We start from the raw sequence: 21,783 nt of genomic DNA, 5'->3' as shown, positions 1-21,783 counted from the left end.
TGCTACATTGTTTACTTCGCGGCACTGACTATTTGGTCCGCATGGACTCGGATTGCATGGCATAATAGATATTGGAGCTGAAAAGGTTATGGTATGGTAAAAAAACGGTAAAATAAATCCAGGTAATAATTAAATTGGCTGAAGTGATATGATAAGTACCTTGAATATGATTGCAGGATACGAATGCATTCCCAGAGAAGCCTGACATACAAGTACACATTGGTATATGATTGATTACTTCACATACTGCGTTCGAACCGCATGTTTCAGGGCACGGGTTAAAGCATTTCTTTTTGAGACAGATTTGATTTCTTTGACAGTCAGAACTTGTAATACATTCAGGTCTGCAACCTACGTAAGGATCTCCATGATAGTCTGGAATACATGAGCACTCTCCGTTTTCACATATTGAATTAGACCCACACGGCGAAGGGTTGCATAAATCAGCTTCTACAGGCTCTAAAAAATAAAAATTACCCTTATAATCCTTTCACTTAATTAATAATATTGACTTAGTTTGAAGAAGAATCAAAAATGCCGTATATACCTCGTAGTGGTTGTAAGTGACATGATGTAAACGAATCCCCTGCATAGCCATCTAAACATGTGCAGATCGACAAATGTTTATTGACAGTGCATTTGGCATTTTGTCCACAAGAACCAGGACAGGGATCTATACATTTCTCATTTATGCAGGCTAGAGAACTTACACAATCCTCATTAGTTACACACTCTGGCCTACAGTTAGGAGGGCTACCTAAATATCCCGCAGTACATGAACATGAAGCTTGTCCAAAAATTACTCGGCATTCTGCGTTTGCGCCGCACGGGCTTGGAACACATGGATCTTTGTTTTCATCTTGTTGAGGTACTTCGACTGGTTTTTTATAACACCTTGTGAATGGATCTCCAGTGAAACCTTGAAGACAGCTACATATTGCATTGTGGTGTATCACCCGACACTCTGACTTCACTCCGCAAGTATCGGGACAAGGGTTTATACATTTTTGGTTAAAACAAGCTAAATTTGAGGAGCACTCAGAATTAATCAAACATTCAGGTCTACAATTAGGCGGCTCACCAACGAAGTTGGGCAAACAACTACAGACTGCTTGGTTATTTATATTCTTACATTGGCTGTATGGGCCGCACGGGCTTGGTTGGCAAATGGCAGTTGTTATTGCTGTGATTAAAACAAGATTGCATCGTCTATTTGGGTCACCTGTATATCCATTAATACAAGCACACGTGGGTGAATGGTTGATTGTAGTACACTCCGCGTTTATTCCACAAGCTCCCGGGCATGGGTCTTGACATTTATTACCCACGCACGCCTTATTTCCGGGACAATCTGAGTCACTAACACATTCTGGTCTGCAGCCTTCGTAAGGGTTTCCAAAGAAGCCTTCATTGCAAGTGCACGATCCTACTCGATTTTGTTCCCTACAGGCGGCGTTTGATCCACATGGAGATGGAAAACATGGATTTAATACTTCAACTGTAGTATGTATGATACACCTGGTAAAGGGATCTCCTCCATAACCTTGAGGGCAGACACACATTGCAGCGTGACTGACAACATGACACTCTGAGTTCTCTCCACAGACTTCTGTGCATGGATCTTGACATTTCTGATTTCTGCAAGCCAAGTGAGGTGCGCATTCACTGTTACTAATACATTCTGGTCTACAATAAGGAGGTTGGCCGTTAAAGCCAGGCATGCAACTACATGAAGGACTATCATTTGTTTCGTGGCAAATTGAGTTTGGACCGCAGGGAGATGGTTGGCAGGGATTCACAACCACAGGTGAACCTGAAAAGTAATGTCTATTGTGATCTTTGTTTAATTTTTTATTGCATTAGGGAAAAATGATGAGAGTATTTTTTTTCTATTGTTAATATCGTTTTTTCTACAAACGTACAAACGTAGAATAAGGTAATGATAATTTTTTTGAAAAGATTTTTATCTTGAGTAAGAAAGAAGTAAATATAACTTTTAACGCGTGTACATAAGTACACACATGTTTTTTTATAAAAATTTATACTCACTCAGTACAAGATTACACTGCACAAACGGATCACCAGAGTATCGGTTTGGACAAGCACAAACTGGATTATGATTGATAACTTCACAAGTAGCTCTTATTCCACATACTCCAATGCAAGGGTTAACACACTTTTGGTTCATACAAGCTTGGTTTAATGCACATTCTGAGTTTCCGGTACATTCTGGTCTACATGCAGGTGGGACACCCAAATATGTTGGGAGACACGAACAAACGGCCTGATTATTTATCATTCTACACTGACTGTTTGGTCCACAAATTGCAGTACTACAAGGATTTTCTATAGGCTGGGCTGAAATTATAACTTTTTATTAATATATCGATTTCATTTTATTATTTGGAAAGAATACAAGAAATATTAACAATCGTATAAGTCGCATAGTGCATCGGGCGGTCTTTACGCTAATAAGAAATATATTCCAGACCAACAAATTTAGGAGATTTTTGGGCTTTTAAAGTAAATATATCTTAATATAAAATTCATGAACATAAAATATAATATAATAGTACACAACCGCTATAATAATTAAAATAATAGTGGCACGAACCTTTAAATGGATTGCACGCAATAAACGCGTTGCCAGTATGACCTGTAGTACAACTACACATGGGAATATGATTGACTACTTGGCAAATTGCATTTAGTCCACAAGCATCTATGCAAGGATTGACACATTTCTTTTGAACGCAGGCTTTATTACTCTCACAATCCGTGCTTACTACGCATTCGGGACGACAACTAAAGTATGGATCTCCCTTATAATCTTGTAAGCATTGACAATGGCCATTAATACATTCAGCATTTGATCCACATCGTACATTCGAACATGAATCAGTTACTGTTGCCTCAACTGTAAAAAAATTGTTGTCTGTTTCAATTATAGAACAGAATTTGAATACACTGTATTTATTATAAGTTACAAAAGCGAATTCTTAAAATCACAGAAAACTTGTATCGTTATACCGAAAATAAACTTACCTTGTAATGGTTGAGGTCTGCAATTTGTGAATGGATCTCCAATGTAACCAGTAAGACATGAGCATATCGGAATGTGGTTAAGAACGTGACACGTTGCAGATAACCCACAAGAACCGGGACAAGGGTCTCGGCATTTCGAGTTGATACAAGCGCGGTCACTGGCACAGTCTGCGTGTATCGTGCACTCTGGTCTGCAGTTAGGTGGATTTCCGATGAATTCGGATAGACATGAACACGATGGTGAAGTGCCAACATTCCTACACATTGAATTGGGTCCACACGGTGATGGTACGCAAGGGTCACTTGTCTCTTGAGGATATGATACTAAAAACATATCAGTGATTATAAATCTATACTGATATATGGTACAATATCGCACCTTATTTTTTAAAATTATAAATATTAATATTTCACCCACAAATAATTATTGAATAGATTTTATGAAATACTTACCAGGAGAAGAAAAGGTACAAATGGTAAATGGATCTCCTGTATAAGACCTCTTGCAGGAACAAATAGGGCTATGATTGATAACTTTGCAGTTAGCGTTAATGCCGCAAGCTTTTACGCATGGATTAATACATTTATTATTTATGCAAGCCATGTCATATTGACATTCTGAACTTGCAACACATTCCGGACGACAGTTTGGTGGAGTTCCGATGTATTCTTGTAAACATGAGCATACGGCTTGATTATTGATGGCCTTACATTGGCTATTAGGTCCACACGGCGAAGGATAACAAATATCGGTGGGTTGCACCGGTAGAGGTTCTGAAAATTATAATTGATGTTTCGTTAATCTTAATTTATACAAATTCTTATACAAGAACGTGATTGAAATTATAAAAATTAGTTTTTACCCACCTTGGTAAACACAATTTCTAAATGGATCCCCAGTATAGCCGCTGATACACGTGCATAATGGTGCGTGATTAACTACTTGACAGAGGGCATTCGAGCCGCAACTGCCAGGACAGGGATCGGTACACTTATTATTGGCACAAGCTTTATTACTCGGGCAATCCGTATTCACAACACATTCAGGTCGGCACCCTTCATATGGATTTCCAATATAACCGTCAACACAGGCACAAGACCCGGCGTTATTCTTCTCTTTACAAAGAGCATTAAATCCACACGGTGAAGGCGAACATGGACTTGTAATAATTTCGTCACGTAAGGGTTCTATAATACATCCGAAGAATGGGTCACCTGTATATCCGTAAGTACATATGCAGTTTGGCGAATGACTGACTACTCTACATTCTGCGTTGCTCCCACATGCTCCTTCACATGGATTGATACATTTCATATTGACACAGGACATTTGGGCGGAGCATTCTTCATTGCTTGAACATTCGGGTCGACAATATGGTGGTTGTCCATGGTAATTTTCAAGGCACGTACAAGATGGTACTTCGTTGATAATTTTACAAATTGAATTAGGACCACATGGTGAAGGAGAACAAACATCAATTTGAATTTGCGGTTTTTCGGCTAAAATAAAAAATAATTTAATAACGTGGAAATAAAATAAATAAAAATATATTAATTGTTTGTGAATACATACGAAGTTTGAAGCATCGAGAAAATGGATTTCCGGAGAACATAGATGGGCAGGAACATATAGGACTGTGATTTACAACTTGACATTCAGCATCTACTCCACAAGCACCAACACATGGGTTCGTACATCTCTGATTACTACACGCCTGGTTCAACGGACACTCGGCAGATATTGTGCATTCTGGTCGACAAGCTGGTGGACTGCCAAGGTAGTTTGGATTGCAGGAACATACGGCTTGACCATTTAAAACGCGACATTGACTATTAGGACCGCATGGAGATGGCTGACAAGGGTTTATGTTGTTCGGTTCTAAAATAGATAAAACACAATTTATACATAAAAAAAATCTAAAATTATATTACACAAATAAAAGTTTGGTGTTTTAAACTTACCCGATACTATATGGCATTCTATAAAGGCATTTCCTGTCATACGCTCGGGGCAACTACACATAGGAATATGATTAACAACATTACATATTGCATTTGAAGCGCAAGTGCCGGGACACGGATCTGTACATTTATTTCTAATGCAAGCCTTGGTGCGATCACAGTCTGTGCTTAAAGTACACTCAGGACGACAACCACTGTATGGATCTCCATAGAATTCCGGAAGGCAACTGCATTTACCATTGTTACATTGTGCATTAGTTCCACAAGGCGTTGGATTACACGGATCAATTTCTATAGGAACTGTGAAAAAAATATGAATATTAATGCATACACATAATAAACACGTATATATTTTTCTAAAGAATAAAAAAAATACCATTTTGTGGAGCCGGAGTGCACTGGGTAAAGGCATTTCCAGTATAACCATCTTGGCAATTACAAATTGATATATGATTTTTGACAAAACAATCTGCATTTATGCCACAAGAACCTGGGCATGGATCTTGGCACTTTTGATTTATGCAAGCAAGGTGACCAGAACAATCTTCGTTTATCGTACATTCTGGTCTACAATTTGGTGGGCTGCCCTCGTACAGCGGCAAACATGAACAAATCGGAAGGTCGTTGTTATTTTTACAAAGAGAATTGGGTCCACATGGTGAAGGTATGCAGGGATCCCTCACAGGATGAATATCTACTGAAGCTAAAACATTAAGACAAATTAAAAAAATAAGGTTAGTTGTACATAATTTAAACCACATTCCAATAACAATATATTATACGTACCAATAACTTTATAGCACCGTGAAAATGGATCTCCAGTATAGGTTGGTGAACAAGTGCAGATTGGACTATGATTAATTACTTTGCAATCAGTATTTTGTCCGCACGGACCAGGGCAGGTTGAAACACATTTTAGATTTTTGCATGTTTTGTCTGTAGGACATTCTGCATTTATGACACATTCCGGTTTACAATTAGGGGGCGATCCGTAATATTCGGGCAAACAAGAGCATACACTTTGTTCATTTAATGTCCTACATTGACTATTTGGACCACATGGTGACGGTTGACAAGGATTACTTGGGATCATATCACGAACTGTAAGGAGAATTTTATTGAAAAATAAAAATAATATAGCCATTTAGAATAATGTGACAAAATATTCAATACTTACTGCTTAATATACAATGCCTGAATGGGTCTCCAGAGTACTGCGGAGGACATGTACATATAGGTGAGTGATTAACAACTTGACATTCCGCATTAATAGCACAAGTGCCAGGACATGGATCAACACATTTGTTTTTGGCACACGCTTTGTTGCTTGGACAGTCAGAGTTAACTATACACTCAGGTCGACAAGCTTCATACGGATCTCCAAAGTAACCTTTTAGACAAATACAAGCTCCTGTCCCACTACGCGTAATACATTCAGCATTTGATCCACAAGGTGATGGTGAGCAAGGATTTATTTCTTCAACGGAAACCAAAGCAGTCAAGGTGCATTTTACTGCGGCGTCTCCAGTATATCCGTTTGGACATATACAAAGAGCTGAATGACTTACAACGCGACATTCCGAATTCGCTCCACATGCTTGGTTACAAGGATTTTGACATTTTCTGTTTATACAAGCTTGAAGTTGTGAACATTCAGTGTTAGATATGCACTCGGGGCGGCAGTTTGGCGGAGAGCCAATAAAGTTGGGCAAACACTGACATGATGCAGTTGCCGTTGCTGTTTCCTGGCATACAGAGTTCGGACCACACGGTGATGGCTGGCAAGGGTTGGTTTTTGTTGGCTCAAAGAGAGCTGTGGAAAAAAGTATAAATAAATTCACTGTTGCATGTTTACCCACATACCTTATTAATCCAAAAATAAACTTACGCATATTTATACATCTAGTAAAAGGATCCCCTGTATATCCAGATGGACAGATACAAATAGGGTTGTGATTTATCACTTGGCATTTGGCTCCAACACCACATACACCTTCACAAGGGTTGATACATTTTTGGTTACTACAAGCCTTGTTTAGTGTGCAGTCGGCACTACTAACACATTCTGGACGACATGATGGAGGCGCTCCTTGATAACCAGACATACAGGAGCATATGGCTTGTTGGTTATGTTCCGTACAACGACTGTAAGGTCCGCAGGGACTGGGCTCACAAGGGTTACTAATCACAGCTTCTGTAAGGGTGATAAAGACATATGTGTATACGATTGTATATATTTATATACACATGGCATATTAAACATACATTGTTTTTGGTTGGAAACCACAGAAGCTACTTGCATTATAAAAAATATTATTAAACCAATAAGAAATATACCTTCTGTGTGTCATGTTTTTATAGATAAATATAAATATCTTAATATATATAAATTACGCGTCACGATGTTTGTCCGCTATGGACTCCTAAACTACTAAACAAATTTCTAACAAAGTTGCACTCCGTGTGCAGTTTGATCTAACTTAAAATATAGGATAGCTTACATCTTACTTTATACCCGCAATATTATTTTATTACAAATTATTTGTTTATTATTTGACAGACACAATTCTAACAGATCGCGCTGTGTTGAAACAACCAGCAGTACACATAAGCTACGCTTTTTTGATAGTTATGCCATTAATATAACAAAAACCTTAGCCACAGCAACGCTTGGCCGAGTATGCTAGTATATTATAATTTATACTTTAGTGTACAAACCTCGCATTGGAGAACATCGCAAAAATGCATTTCCTGTCATTTTGGGAGGGCACGTACAAATAGCCATATGTTTCATCACATTACACACCGCATCTAATCCACAAGTATTATTACACGGATTGACGCACCGATTTCTAACACATGCTTTATCCATAGGACATTCTGAACTAATTGTACATTCAGGTCGGCATTCAAAGTATGGATCACCATTATATTCAAGCAGACAGGTACAAATACCATTATTGCATATCGCGTTTGCACCGCAAGGTGACGGATTACAAGGGTCACGTGGAGTTACTTCTGAAAATAATTAAATATTTTGGGAAGATGAGTCTCACTTACTCTAAAACTGTTACATAAAACTATGAAAAGGATAAGAATAATATTGGAGCTTACCTTGCTGGAGCTTTAAAACACAACTTTGGAACGGATCCCCGATATATCCCTCTATACATGTACAAATTGATATATGATTCTGAACTCGACACTCAGCATTCAATCCACAGGACCCAGGACATGGGTCAACACATTTTTCATTAATACAAGCCTTGTCACTTACACAATCTGTGTTAATCGTGCACTCAGGGCGGCAATTTGGTGGACTACCTATGTATTGCGGTAAACAAGAACAAGACGGTGAATTGTTCGTATCACGACATTGTGAGAAAGGTCCACATGGATTCGGTACGCATGGATTTGTCTGTACAACAGGTGTTTCCATAACTGCAAATAAGATGACTGTGATAAGTATTTAGATCTCGGCACAACAGCATTAGAAGATCCCCAGAAAGATGAAAAAAAAAATTCCTAGAAATAATATACATGGCAAAACAACGTATGCCGGGTCAGCTAGTATGTATCTAAAATAGTGTTTTCTGTTATGATTATAAAAATAAATAAGGCATGTTCAAATTTAATATTAAATAATCGACTTTGTAGTTGTGTCTCAAATCTTGATCGGATCATAAATTTTTATAAAAATATTTCTTACCTCTGTAACACCTATTAAACGGATCTCCTGTATACTGAGATGTACAGGAACAAATAGGGCTATGGTTTATAACTTTGCATTCTGCGTCAATACCACAAACTCCATCGCATGGGTTTTTACACCTTTCATTTATGCATGCTAGATGTTGTGAACATTCTGAACTAATAAGACATTCTGGTCTACAAGATGGTGGAGAGCCCAAATAATTAACTTTACACGTGCAGATGGCTTGATTGTTGGCCTCCTTACAAATACTATTAGGACCACAGGGTGACGGGGTACATGGATTCCTTTGAGGCAAGATTTCAACTGAAACAGTTTATGAATGTTAAACTATTTTCATAATTTGATTCTCTAAAGAAAAGCCAATAAAAATAGACAAATTAGTATTAAATTAAAACGTACCATTAAGTTTCACGGTACATTCTTGATACGGACTCCCAACATAACCAGGTAGACACTCGCATTTAGGTGAATGATTTATAACATTACAAATGGCGTTTAGTCCACAAACATTATTACAGGGGTTTTGACATTTGTTTTGAATACAGGCCAAATTAGATGCGCAGTCTGAATTAACAATACATTCTGGGCGACAACCCTCGTAGGGGTTTCCTATATACTCAGGTAAACATACACATGATCCGGCACCGTTGAATTCTTTACATAAAGCGTTGGGGCCACAAGGAGACGGCGAACATGGTGTAAGTGGTATATCTATCACAATACAATTTATAAATGAGTCACCAGTAAAACCTGGTGGGCAGTAACACTGAGGTGCGTGACTCACGACCTTGCATTCAGCACCGGATCCACATGACCCTGGACAAGGATCTTTACACTTTTCGTTAATACAGGCTAATTCATTGGGGCATTCTGAATTTGCAATACATTCTGGTTTACAATTTGGTGGACTTCCTGTATATTCATCAAGACATGCACACGACGGCGATCCATTGATTTCTTTGCAAATTGCATTGGGACCACAAGGTGATGGCTGACATGGATTAACGTAAGGTGGTTTTTCGTTTTCTATAAAAATAAAAATAAATTGTAGACTTTGTTTTGAAAAAAGACATGTATACATCAAAGATATATAGTTACTAATGAAAATTCTTACCTTTTTGTATACATTTACTGAACGGATCACCTGTGAATCCTGTAGGACATGAGCATATGGGATTATGATTGATTACTTGACAAATTGCTCCAAGTCCACAATTTCCTTTACATGGATCTATACATTTTTGACCAGAGCAGGCTCTATTAAGAGGACATTCAGAGCTAGTAACACATTCGGGTCTGCATGTTGGTGGGGCGTCTTTAAATCCTGGTAGACATGTGCAAATGGCTTGACCGTTAACTTCTCTACATTGACTGTTAGGTCCACATGGAGACGGATGACAGGGATTTACGTCTTCAATAATTGTTATAGGTTTACAATCTACAAACGCATTTCCTGTGTGATGCGGCAAACATGTACACATCGGTACGTGATTAATAACGTTGCATATAGCCTGACGACCACATGTGTTTATGCATGGATTGACACATTTCTTTTTGAAACATGCTTTATCGTGAGAGCAGTCGCTGCTCACGAGACATTCCGGTCTGCAACCGACGTATGGATCACCTTGGTAATCAAGTATACAAGTACATTTGCCTTCGTCACATTCAGCGTTTGGACCACATGGTGATGGATTACATAGATCCAATTCCGGAATTTCTGTGGAACATTAACATTATTTAGAATCTGTTTTACAGAATTAATATTTTTTTAATTAAATTTAAGTCAAGCTTAATTATCATCTTACCGTCTCTTTCAATTTCGGGGTGACATTGAATGAATGGATCTCCTTTGTATTTATCTAAACAGCTACACTGCGCGATGTGATGGAATACTCTACATTGTGCATTTAATCCACATGAGCCTAAACATGGATCTCTACATTTCTCGTTAATGCACGCTTGATCACTAGCGCATTCAGAATTAATGGTACACTCAGGTCTGCAATTAGGAGGGGTTCCGATATAATTCGTTTCGCATGCACAAGACGGTGCCCCTCCAACGTTGCGACATATTGCATAGAGACCACACGGCGATGGTAAGCATGGATCTGAAGATTGCGACTGGTCTGGCTGTGATGAAACTGTAAGAATTTCAATTATATTTAAAAAACTTCTTTAACGGATAATTTATATATAATTTATTACATTGTGAATTTTAACTTTTGTTGACTGTTTTATTGCTAAAAACAAAACAGTGAGATTATTTAATACGTTTTCACTATATGCTGTACTGATTCTAATAATTGTAACTATGCGTTGCAAACGATTTTGTATGTAGATATTGAATAAAATTTGTAATAAAAAATTTACGAAATTTAACATCTTTTATGTGATTAAATTAATAAACTTACTTATCATCGGGTAACATCTTGAAAATGGATTTCCAGTCAAACCTTGATTGCATACACAGATAGGGCTATGGTTGATAACGTTACAACTGGCCCTCTCACCACAACTTCCTACACATGGGTCAGAACATTTTTGGTCGATACAAGCCAAGTTCGGCGGGCATTCGGAGCTCATAACACATTCTGGGCGACAATAGGGCGGTGCTCCTACAAATAATGGTAAACAAGAGCACACTGCTTGGCCTTGTATTTCTTTGCATTGGCTATTAGCACCACATGGACTTGGACTGCACGGGTTTGTTTCCAAGATTTGAGCTATGAAGAAATTCAAGGTTATTTTAAGAGCAACATTATTGTAATAATTACCGTCCTCAATTTTTTATATGATACTCACGTTCTTGTAGGATACCACAGTGACTAAATGGATTTCCAGTATATCCAGACTGACAAATACAGTTTGGCTTATGATTGCTTACAAGACAGAATGCATTTACTCCACAAGAACCGGGACATGGATCAACACATTTCATGCCTGAACAGGCCTTGTTTAGGGGGCAGTCGGAATCTACAACACATTCGGGTCGACATCCCTCGTACGGGTTACCAGTATAAGTCTCTGCACATAGGCAAGCGCCTATTCCATTTTGCTCTCTACATATAGCGTTTGCTCCACAAGGATTTGGATTGCAGGGGTGTAAACTTTCACTTGGTCGAGATATAACCTCTAAGCTACAATGTGAAAATGGATCGCCTGTGTAACCCGATTGACAGAGGCAAACTGGAGAATGACTAACAACTCTGCATTCAGAGTTAATTCCACAGCTTCCTATGCATGGGTCAGAACATTTTTGGTTCATACAAGCTTGATTGTGATCGCATTCGCTATTACTTATACATTCTGGCCTGCAATGTGGTGGTGTCCCCTTGTAATTATCGAGACAAGCACAAACTGGTCCGTCGTCTTTACTTCTACAGGTCGAATAGGGTCCGCAAGGAGATGGCTCACAGGGATTGATTTGGATTGGTACATTTACTACAATTGAAAAAAAAAACACCATTATGTTTTAGAAATTACCCAATAAGTATAACGAGTAAATCTATAAAAATCTTACCAATGTAATCGCATTTTCTGAAGGGATCTCCAGTGAATGATGCTGGGCAAGTACAAATTGGATTATGGTTTATAACTTCACAGACGGCAGCTATACCACAAGCACCTTGACATGGATTAACACATTTTTGGTTCTGACACGCTGCATTTAGTGGACATTCTAAACTCACAACACATTCTGGTCTACAGTTAGGAGGGCTACCACGATATCCCTGTAGGCATGAGCATACTGCTTGGCCGTGTGATTGCTGGCATTGACTGTTGGGACCACACGGTGAAGGTTGACAGGGGCTTTTGTTAATAACTGAAAACAAATGACATTACGTGAATTATAAGATTAAAGAAAAAAGAACCCTTAAGTGAAGAAAGAATACGTATTATTTGTATATTTACCGCTTATAGCACGACATTCAATAAAGGCGTTGCCACTCATTCCACGTGGACAAGAACACATGGGGACGTGATTGTTGACTTCACATATGGCGTGAAGTCCACATGTGCCTATACATGGATCTACACACTTATTCTTTTGGCAACCTCTGTTTCGAGCACAATCTGTATTATAAAGACATTCTGGTCTACATCCGAAGTATGGATCTCCATTATAGTCAGCTATACAAGTACAAACTCCATTGTTACAGATTGCATTGGCACCACATGGACTAGGTCTGCAGGGATCACTAGGTTCATAAAGTACAGTTTCTAAAACAACAAAGAAGAATAAACATAGAGCAATAGTAAAGAAAAAAGAATGACTTCTAAGAATCTTTAACGCTTTACCTTTAATAGCTGAAGTTTTGCATTCTCTAAACGGGTCCCCAGTGAATCCTTCTGAACATAAACAGACAGCTACATGTCGGTTAACAAAACAGTTGGCATATAAACCACATGAGCCATCACACGGATTTCGACATTTTTCAGAAATACAGGCCTTATCACTAGGGCAATCAGAATGCACTACACATTCAGGTTTACAAAATGGCGGAGATCCAATATAAGATGGAAGACACGAGCAGGAGGGCAACCCATTCGCGTTTCTACATTCCGCATAAAGTCCACATGGTGACGATAAGCAAGGGTCTGTATGTTCTTCTACAGAGAATGCAACTTCTGAAATATAACAAAAAAAAATAAATAAAGCTATATTATGCTATATTATGTTATATAAAATTTAAAGAAAAATCTTACGTAATTTCCGGGTACATGATATGAAAGGATCTCCAGTATATCCTTGTCGGCAAGAGCAAACAGGGCTATGGTTTATTACCTTACAGTCTGAGTTACTTCCACAAGGTCTTGGACATGGATTTACACATCTGTTATTCATACAAGCCCGATTTGTTTGACAATCTGAATTTATAACACATTCTGGCTTACAGTTCGGTGGTGCTCCTATGTAATTACTCCAACATGAACATACTGGTTGGTTGTTAATCACTTTACATTGTGCATTTGGCCCACACGGGGACGGATTACACACGTCAGTCGATGTATCTTTTACTGCAAGTAATAATATTAACTTAATACTCTCCAGTTTCTCATATTTTTTTATTAAATGGTTGTGGACTTACCTAGTATTGGAGAGCACATGACTAGCGCATTTCCAGTAAAACCAAATCGACAATTGCACGTCGGTTTGTGATTTGTAACAAAACATTCTGCATTGAGCCCGCATACCCCGGGGCAAGTATCGACACATTTGTTGTTTACGCATCCCAACATTAAAGAGCAATCAGAATCAGCTAAACACTGAGGTCTGCAACCTTGATATGGATCACCAAAATAATCAGGACGACAAGTGCAAGATCCTGCGTTTCCTTGTACTTTACAATCCGCATTTACACCACAAGGGGAAGGCTCACAAGGATTCAAATATTCAATTGCAGATAGAGCTGAAATATAATGATAAAAAAATGAATTCACTTACCAATATATTCCATTCACCGTAGAAGCACTTCTATTTTCCGTTCCAAGCGTTAATCGAAGCTTAACTCGGCATGGACGACGTTAGATGACCTCTCCAATCCGATGACGCCATTGCGAACCCGCCGTAAATCGAAAGCGGCCGCCCCAGCGAACGGCCTAAGCTTACTGTAAGTGCTTTGTTATCTCCGCGTGCTCCGTTGAAAAGCAAGGCATTAATTTCCAATCAAATATACAAGTTAAAAAAAGTGTTACATCCCTTCTGAAAGCACTTAACATCCTTATTCATTATTAATCGTTTATTAAACTTACCCCGTTTCAATGTGAATATTGATTAAATTATTATTAAAGCTCGATAATAGAACTTGTACTAGCGAGATTATATAAACAGGCTTTGCGACTGGCATGGTAGTCTCATTGCCCTTAAATAAAACCACCACTACAACTCTATATTTACATTAGTATACCATGTCAGGCGTGAACTTATATGATTGACCTTAACTAAAGCACATAATTTAAGGCATGAATAATAATTATCACGCTTTGCAAAGCAGCGGGTTAATGCAAACTTTATAAAATGATAAACATCTTCCGTTATAGTACCCTTGATTTGTCGCGTGTGCTTTTTCATACCTTAGATAGTAGTATTTTTCAATAATATCAGGAATATTGAGTTACACAATTGATAAGGTTTATTTCAATTTTATCTAAAAACACAAATATTTAAGATGTAAGTTATGAAAAAAAATATACCTTTAGGTGGAATGCAACCCTGGAATGGATCTCCTTGGTAACCATGTTCACAGGCACATGTCGCTCGATGATCTACAACAGAGCACACCGCGTTGGAGCCGCAAGCGTGCACGCATGGATCTTTACATCTCTGAGACACACAGGCCAACGCCGCGGGACATTCAGCACTGATCGTGCACTCTGGCCGACAGTTGGGTGGTGACCCAATATAACCCGCTTGACAACTACATGCTGGTATATCTCCTGTTTTAACGCATATTGAATTCGGTCCACAGGGCGTTGGCTCACATGGATCGATTGGAGTCGGGGGCGATACTAAAAAAAAAAATGTATGCTTTAGTTTTTTTTTAGTTTTAGATATATGATTTAGGTCTAGTTTTTATACATACTCGGTACTGGTGAGCAATAAGTGAACGGATCACCAGAATATCCATCAGTGCAGGTACATATTGGAGAATGTGCTATAACTTGGCAGCGTGCTCCACGACCACAAGCTCCTTCACACGGGTCCCGACAACGATGGTCTATACATGCTTCTTGTAATTTACATTCAGAGCTAACGAGACATTCTGGACGACAAGTTGGTGGTGACCCAATGTGACCAGAGCGGCACGAACAAGCAGCCGCACCGTTGGTACTCACTGTACATTCGCTGTATGGTCCACAAGGAGATGGAGTACATGGCGATCGGTGTGGTTCTACGAATTTAAAAGTAAATTTAGAATAAATTATTAGACTAGCCTAAAAACTATTAACGGTTAAACTTTTTAGAATATATTACCTTCTTTTATGATCTCCGTACAGTATGAGAATGGATCACCTGATGTACCGACTGCACAAGAACATGATGGTATATGGTTGTTAACGGAACAGATGGCACCAGTCCCACAGGCTCCAGGGCAGGGATCCAAGCATTTTCCACCATGACAAGCACGTGTTGGTGAACATTCTCCATTTGTTGAGCATTCAAGACGACAACCGAAATAAGGATCTCCAAAGAATCCTTTAGCACAAAGGCAAACGCCATTATCACATATGGAATTTGATCCGCATGGTGATGGATTGCAAGGGTCTGCAGTTGGTGGGGGCGTTGATACTAAAACGTAGAAAGTTATTATTAAGTATATACTGTTTTTTTTAATAAGAAAGATCTTTTTTATATTGAAATAAAACTTTTTTTACCGCATAGGTATAAAAACAATTTCTTACATTATTTACATATACATTGCAAGAAATTATATTGTGAGCAATGGTGATTAAGGAGTGGCTATAAACTGTAGTACTCGCGTAAACCAAAGAAAATTTTAAAAGTATTTATTCCTCTGTATGTGTGTGAATATCTTACCGATTACTTCCGCACATTGTATGAATGGATCTCCAGAATATCTTGTAGGGCAGCTGCAAATAGGTATATGGTCTTGTACACGACATTCGGCTCTAAATCCGCATGAGCCTTCACAAGGGTTAGTGCACTTTTCAGCTATACAGGCTTGGTGTGATGGGCAGTCGGTATTGACTAGACACTCAGGGTGGCAATTTGGCGGCGTACCTAAATAATCGCCGTTACACGAACATGAAGGGTAGCCATTAATTGGTCGACATTCACTGTAAGGACCACAAGGATTGGGAGAACAGGGCTCCAACGGATCTTCTGTTTTACTATACTCTATTTCTTGACACCGACTAAAGGGATCTCCAGTAGTGCCCGCGGGACAGCTACATAATGGGCTGTGGTTAATAACTTGACAATGTGCACCAAGACCGCAAGTTCCTCTGCAAGGATCTGCACATCTGAGTTTATGACAGGCACGATCAGGTGGACATTCGCTGCTCACAGTACATTCTGGGCGGCAATCAGGTGGTGCTCCTTTATATTCTGGTAAACATTCACAAGAGGCTAAGCCACCGTTTTCTCTACAAACACTATTTGGACCACACGGTGAGGGCTGACAAGGTTTAACTTCCACTATTGGTTCATCTCTAGCACATTGTACAAAAGGATTGCCGGAATATCCCTTAAGGCAAGCACATGTAGGCACATGATTTACTACAGTACATTCAGCAAAGTTTCCACAGATTCCTGGGCATGGATCAGCACATTTATTACGAATGCAAGATTTGTCTGCTGAACAATCTGAGCTTAAAACACATTCAGGCCTACATCCCTCATATGGATTTCCTTGATAACCCTCTAAGCAAGAACATGCACCAGCTCCATCTCTTTGAGTACACACAGCATTCATTCCACAGGGTGAAGGGTCACATGGTTTCACAACTTTTTCTGAAAAAGATAAAATAATAACACTTACAGTTTAGCTTATATTATCATAGTTATATTCAACTAATTTAAACACAAATATACCTTCTTGTGGGACACATTGTAAAAATGGATTTCCAGTAAATTGTTCACGGCAAACACAAGAGACTGTGTGACTGACAATAATACAGTCAGCATTTACTCCACATGAGCCCGGACAAGGATCTATACATTTGTTTCTTATACATGCTTGATTGGAAGGACAGTCGGGATTAATCACACACTCTGGTCTACAGTTTGGAGGTTGTCCTATATAGTCATCGGCGCATCTACAATTAGCCTTTCCATTTCTTTCAACACATATCGAGTTCGGTCCACACGGTGATGGATTGCACGCGTCGACGGGATCATTTGGTGTTATTATGATGTCAAAGCAGCTCTTAAATGGGTCTCCTGTCTGGCCAATGTTACAGCTACAGATAGGACTATGATTAATAACCTCACAACGTGCCAAGAGACCACATGCGTTGATACAGGGATTAACACATTTTTTATTAACACACGCTTTTGTTGATGGGCATTCAGAACTAACAACGCACTCGGGTCTACAGCCTGGTGGCGATCCTTGGAAGCCTTCTACACAAGCGCATACGGCTGTATTGTCTACATTTTTACAGATACTATTCGGTCCGCAAGGCGACGGATGGCATGGGTCGTTAGGTCTAGACTTTTCTCTTTCCATTGGTTGACAATGTACAAATGGATTTCCGGTATAATCAGCAATACATGAACAACTTGGTATATGGTTAATAACATCGCATTTGGCATTTTGCCCGCATACACCTGGACAAGGATCTTGACACTTATTGCGGAAGCAAGCTTTGTCTCTAGGACATTCTTGGCTGCCGGTGCATTCCGGTCGACATGATTCGTAAGGATTTCCTCTATATTCCGGTAAACATGTACAGAATCCATTATCACATTTAGCGTTTGACCCACAAGGTGACGGATTACATGGATCTTGCGGTGCAGGAGTTGTAAGAACTGGAAACATTTTTTTATAGTATATTACATATATTTTAAATTCCGAGAAACATAAATACAATAGTAATAATTCGAAGAAACTTACCCTCACTAATTGGAGAACATCTGGAGAATGGATCTCCTGTGTAGCCTTCATTACAGACGCAAACTGCTACATGATTCAAGACGTGACAATTGGCCTCCACTCCGCATGAACCTGGACATGGGTCTTCACATTTTTGTCGAACGCAAGCTAAGGAAGCCGGACATTCAGAATTGATTGTACACTCAGGACGACATGATGGTGGTGAGCCAATATAACCCGGCAGACAAGAACAAGCAGGTCCACTCGATAACAATTGGCACCGTGAGTGGGGTCCACAGGGCGAAGGAGTGCAAGAAGGAGGACGTTCGGTAGTACTAGATGGAATTTCTGTAATACAAATTTCTCACCATTGAATTTTAAATTTATGACATAAAAATATATTTCAAAAATGTAAAATGCTTACGGTAACATTGCGTAAACGGATCTCCAGTCATACCAGCTGGACATGTACAAATAGGGTTATGATTCTTGACTTGGCAATGTGCTCTCAAGCCACAAGTGTTCGGGCAGGGATCATCACATTTTTGATTTATACACGCCTTTGATGAATCACATTCACTATTTACAATACATTGTGGTCTACATGATGGTGGAGAACCCACATAATTTGGTAAGCACGAGCATACCGCTTGCATATTTACTTGTCTGCATTGACTATTTGGACCGCAGGGAGTAGGCTCACATGGGTTTGAAGGTGGAACATCTAAAAAGAATAAGTGACTCATATTAAAACTATACTTTGATAAAAGTTTTGTCGTTAATAATATAGAATTTACTGTTTGCCTTACCTTTCAAAACTATTTGTTTACACTGGAAGAATGGGTCCCCGGTATAACCTCTGGGACAAGTGCAGACTGGTATATGTTTTTCAACAATGCATTGTGCAAATTGTCCGCAAGTTCTCGGACAGGGATCGATACATTTGAAACGCGTACAAGCTAGGTTTAATGGACAATCATCATTGTTTTCACATTCTCTACGACATCCTTGCGAGCTGTAGGCGTCACCCTCATATCCTTCGGAACAGAAGCACGCTCCCGCTCCATTAAATTCACGACATTCCGCGTTTGGTCCACACGGCGAAGGGGTACATGGACTTGAGGTCGGTGTCATTTCCGTCGCTAAAGTTTTATAGAAAATAAATCAATTATTCTGGGATATGCAAATAAGAATATATCATAGGGCTATAAAAATATTTCTAAACTTACACGAAATAACAATTTGAATGCAGTTCCCAGTAGCGTCTCCAGTGAAACCTTGCTGGCAATTACAGATAGCTTTATGATTCACTGTCATACATAGTGCATTTAATCCACAGGCATTCTGGCATGGATCTTTACAGCGTTCGTTAATACAGGCTGCATTGCTAGGACATTCAGGATCGATTGAACATTCTGGCCGACAATTTGGTACTCTTCCAATATAATTTGGTAGGCAAGAACAAGCCGCTTGGTCACCTATCACACGACATTCCGAGTTTGCCCCGCAGGGTGATGGGTCACACGGATTAGTTGGTACCGTCCCTAAGAAAATTAAATAGTAAATTGACATATTACATCATAAAAATATAGTCTAAGATAGAATGTTATTTTATTTACTCATACTCACTTTCTGTCAATGTGCATCTAGTAAAGGGATCGCCAGTATATCCAGGAGTGCAACTGCATATTGGATTGTGTGTAACAACTTGACAGCGTGCATTCAACCCACAAGTATTTGGACAAGGATCTAGACATTTCTTATTAACGCATGCTTTGTCTTGTGGACATTCTGAACTAACAATACATTCAGGGCGACAAGTAGGTGGCGTTCCGATGTATCCCGTTTCACAAGTACAAACGCTATGACCGTTGACTGCCCGACACAAACTATAAGGTCCACAAGGTGATGGCTGACACGGGTTGAGTTGTGGCTCGTCTCGTTCCGATACTTCTGTAGTATATACAAAATATATCAATCATTTGGCATCAGTACTTTAAAACAAAAACACTTTTATTTCAAATGCTTCACATATCTAATTATGAAGTTTTGGTCAGACGTGCCCTACATTAGACCACATCTCACTTAACATCAGATGGGATTGGGGCCAAACGTCTGTCTAGTTATGTATACAAAGATAGAACTGATAGAAAAGAGGGCTTGCCTCTGATAAGAGAGGCCACACTCATAAAGACTTATCGATTAAAAATTAATAAACACTTACGTTGTTCTTCACACTTTGTTAGCGGATTTCCTGTGTATCCTGTAAGGCAGGTGCAAGTTGGGGCGTGATTAACAGTTCTACACTCTGCATTGATCCCACAGGCACCAGGGCATGGATCCCTACATCTGTTATTTGAACACGCCTTGTTTCGGTCACAGTCTGAGTTCGAAACACATTCAGGACGACATCCGGTGTATGGGTCACCGAAGTATTCAGGAAGGCAGGAGCATGAACCAATGCCGTTTCTCTCTTTGCATATTGCATTAGCACCGCACGGAGATGGATTGCAAGGGTTTGGTGGTGGCTCTGGAGCATCTGTTAATGTTATGGTTTTGTAATATACTTTAAATTATGTGGTATACATACATGTATTTACTTCCTAACACAAAAACTTACGTTCGATGATAGAACATCCACTAAACGGATCACCTGTATATCCAATGATACAATGGCATAGTGCTATATGATTTGCGATGGTGCATTCAGCGTTAAAGCCACAAGATCCCGGACATGGATCTACACACTTTTCATTTTGACATGCAAGATTACCAGGACATTCCGCATTAATAGAACATTCTGGTCTACAGTTTGGTGCAACACCAATATAGTTTGGTAAGCATGAACATGCAGGCGCTTCTCCAACTACTTTACATTGCGAATAGGGGCCACACGGCGATGGTACACATGGGTTTCCCTTAGGCACCGGAAGAATAGGTTCTAAGGAAAAAAGATAACAAGTATAGAAAACAGTAAACATCGATAAAAGAAATATATAAAATTGATAGAGAATAGTAAAGTATAAGAAAGCAAGATACAAGAGAAATTATAAGTGAACTTTAATTGAGGGTTTTTATAAAATACAACAACACATTTTGTTAACGTTCGGTTTTATTATAATATATTTTTTATCGCCATCTATTATTATTTCCTTACTTGGTTCCAGTTGACAAGTAACGAATGGATCACCAGTAAATCCTGCTTTGCATGTACAGATAGGATTATGATTAATAACTTGGCATTTCGCATTAATTCCACATGTTCCCGGACAAGGGTCTCTACACTTTTGTTTAATGCAAGCTTGGTGTTGAGGACAATCTGTACTGATAACGCATTCTGGCCTACACGTAGGAGGCGACCCTATATAGTCCCCTTGACACGAACACACTCCGTGTCCGTCTATAACTTTACAATTACTATATGGGCCACAAGGTGACGGTGCACAGGGATTTTCTTCAACAGGTACTGAAACAGTATTAAACGATTTATTCAAAACG

General features: G+C 39.1%; 1 protein-coding gene across 7 annotated transcripts in view; it reads right to left on the bottom strand.

Annotated features, from left to right (window-relative positions):
- LOC125053425 overlaps nucleotides 1–21,783 on the bottom strand; it is a 91,585-nt gene that overhangs the window by 29,090 nt on the left and 40,712 nt on the right. For 5 of the 7 annotated variants that reach the window (XM_047654801.1, XM_047654804.1, XM_047654806.1 and 2 more), the window contains 13 exons: nucleotides 21,443–21,751; nucleotides 20,906–21,226; nucleotides 20,510–20,824; nucleotides 19,915–20,238; nucleotides 19,515–19,829; nucleotides 19,095–19,427; nucleotides 18,710–19,009; nucleotides 18,307–18,633; nucleotides 17,283–18,221; nucleotides 16,266–17,201; nucleotides 15,702–16,016; nucleotides 15,310–15,618; nucleotides 14,921–15,235 (listed from right to left, as the gene is read on the bottom strand). In XM_047654801.1, the coding sequence (XP_047510757.1) occupies nucleotides 14,921–15,235; nucleotides 15,310–15,618; nucleotides 15,702–16,016; nucleotides 16,266–17,201; nucleotides 17,283–18,221; nucleotides 18,307–18,633; nucleotides 18,710–19,009; nucleotides 19,095–19,427; nucleotides 19,515–19,829; nucleotides 19,915–20,238; nucleotides 20,510–20,824; nucleotides 20,906–21,226; nucleotides 21,443–21,751 (5,358 nt within the window). The remainder of the gene's footprint in view (nucleotides 1–14,920; nucleotides 15,236–15,309; nucleotides 15,619–15,701; nucleotides 16,017–16,265; nucleotides 17,202–17,282; nucleotides 18,222–18,306; nucleotides 18,634–18,709; nucleotides 19,010–19,094; nucleotides 19,428–19,514; nucleotides 19,830–19,914; nucleotides 20,239–20,509; nucleotides 20,825–20,905; nucleotides 21,227–21,442; nucleotides 21,752–21,783) is intronic. The other 2 variants (XM_047654802.1, XM_047654805.1) reach the window with 2 other exon arrangements.

The sequence above is a fragment of the Pieris napi genome, chromosome 10 (genome assembly GCF_905475465.1).
Source record: "Pieris napi chromosome 10, ilPieNapi1.2, whole genome shotgun sequence".
NCBI lineage: Eukaryota > Metazoa > Arthropoda > Insecta > Lepidoptera > Pieridae > Pieris > Pieris napi.
This window is presented reverse-complemented; position numbering and strand designations above follow the sequence as displayed.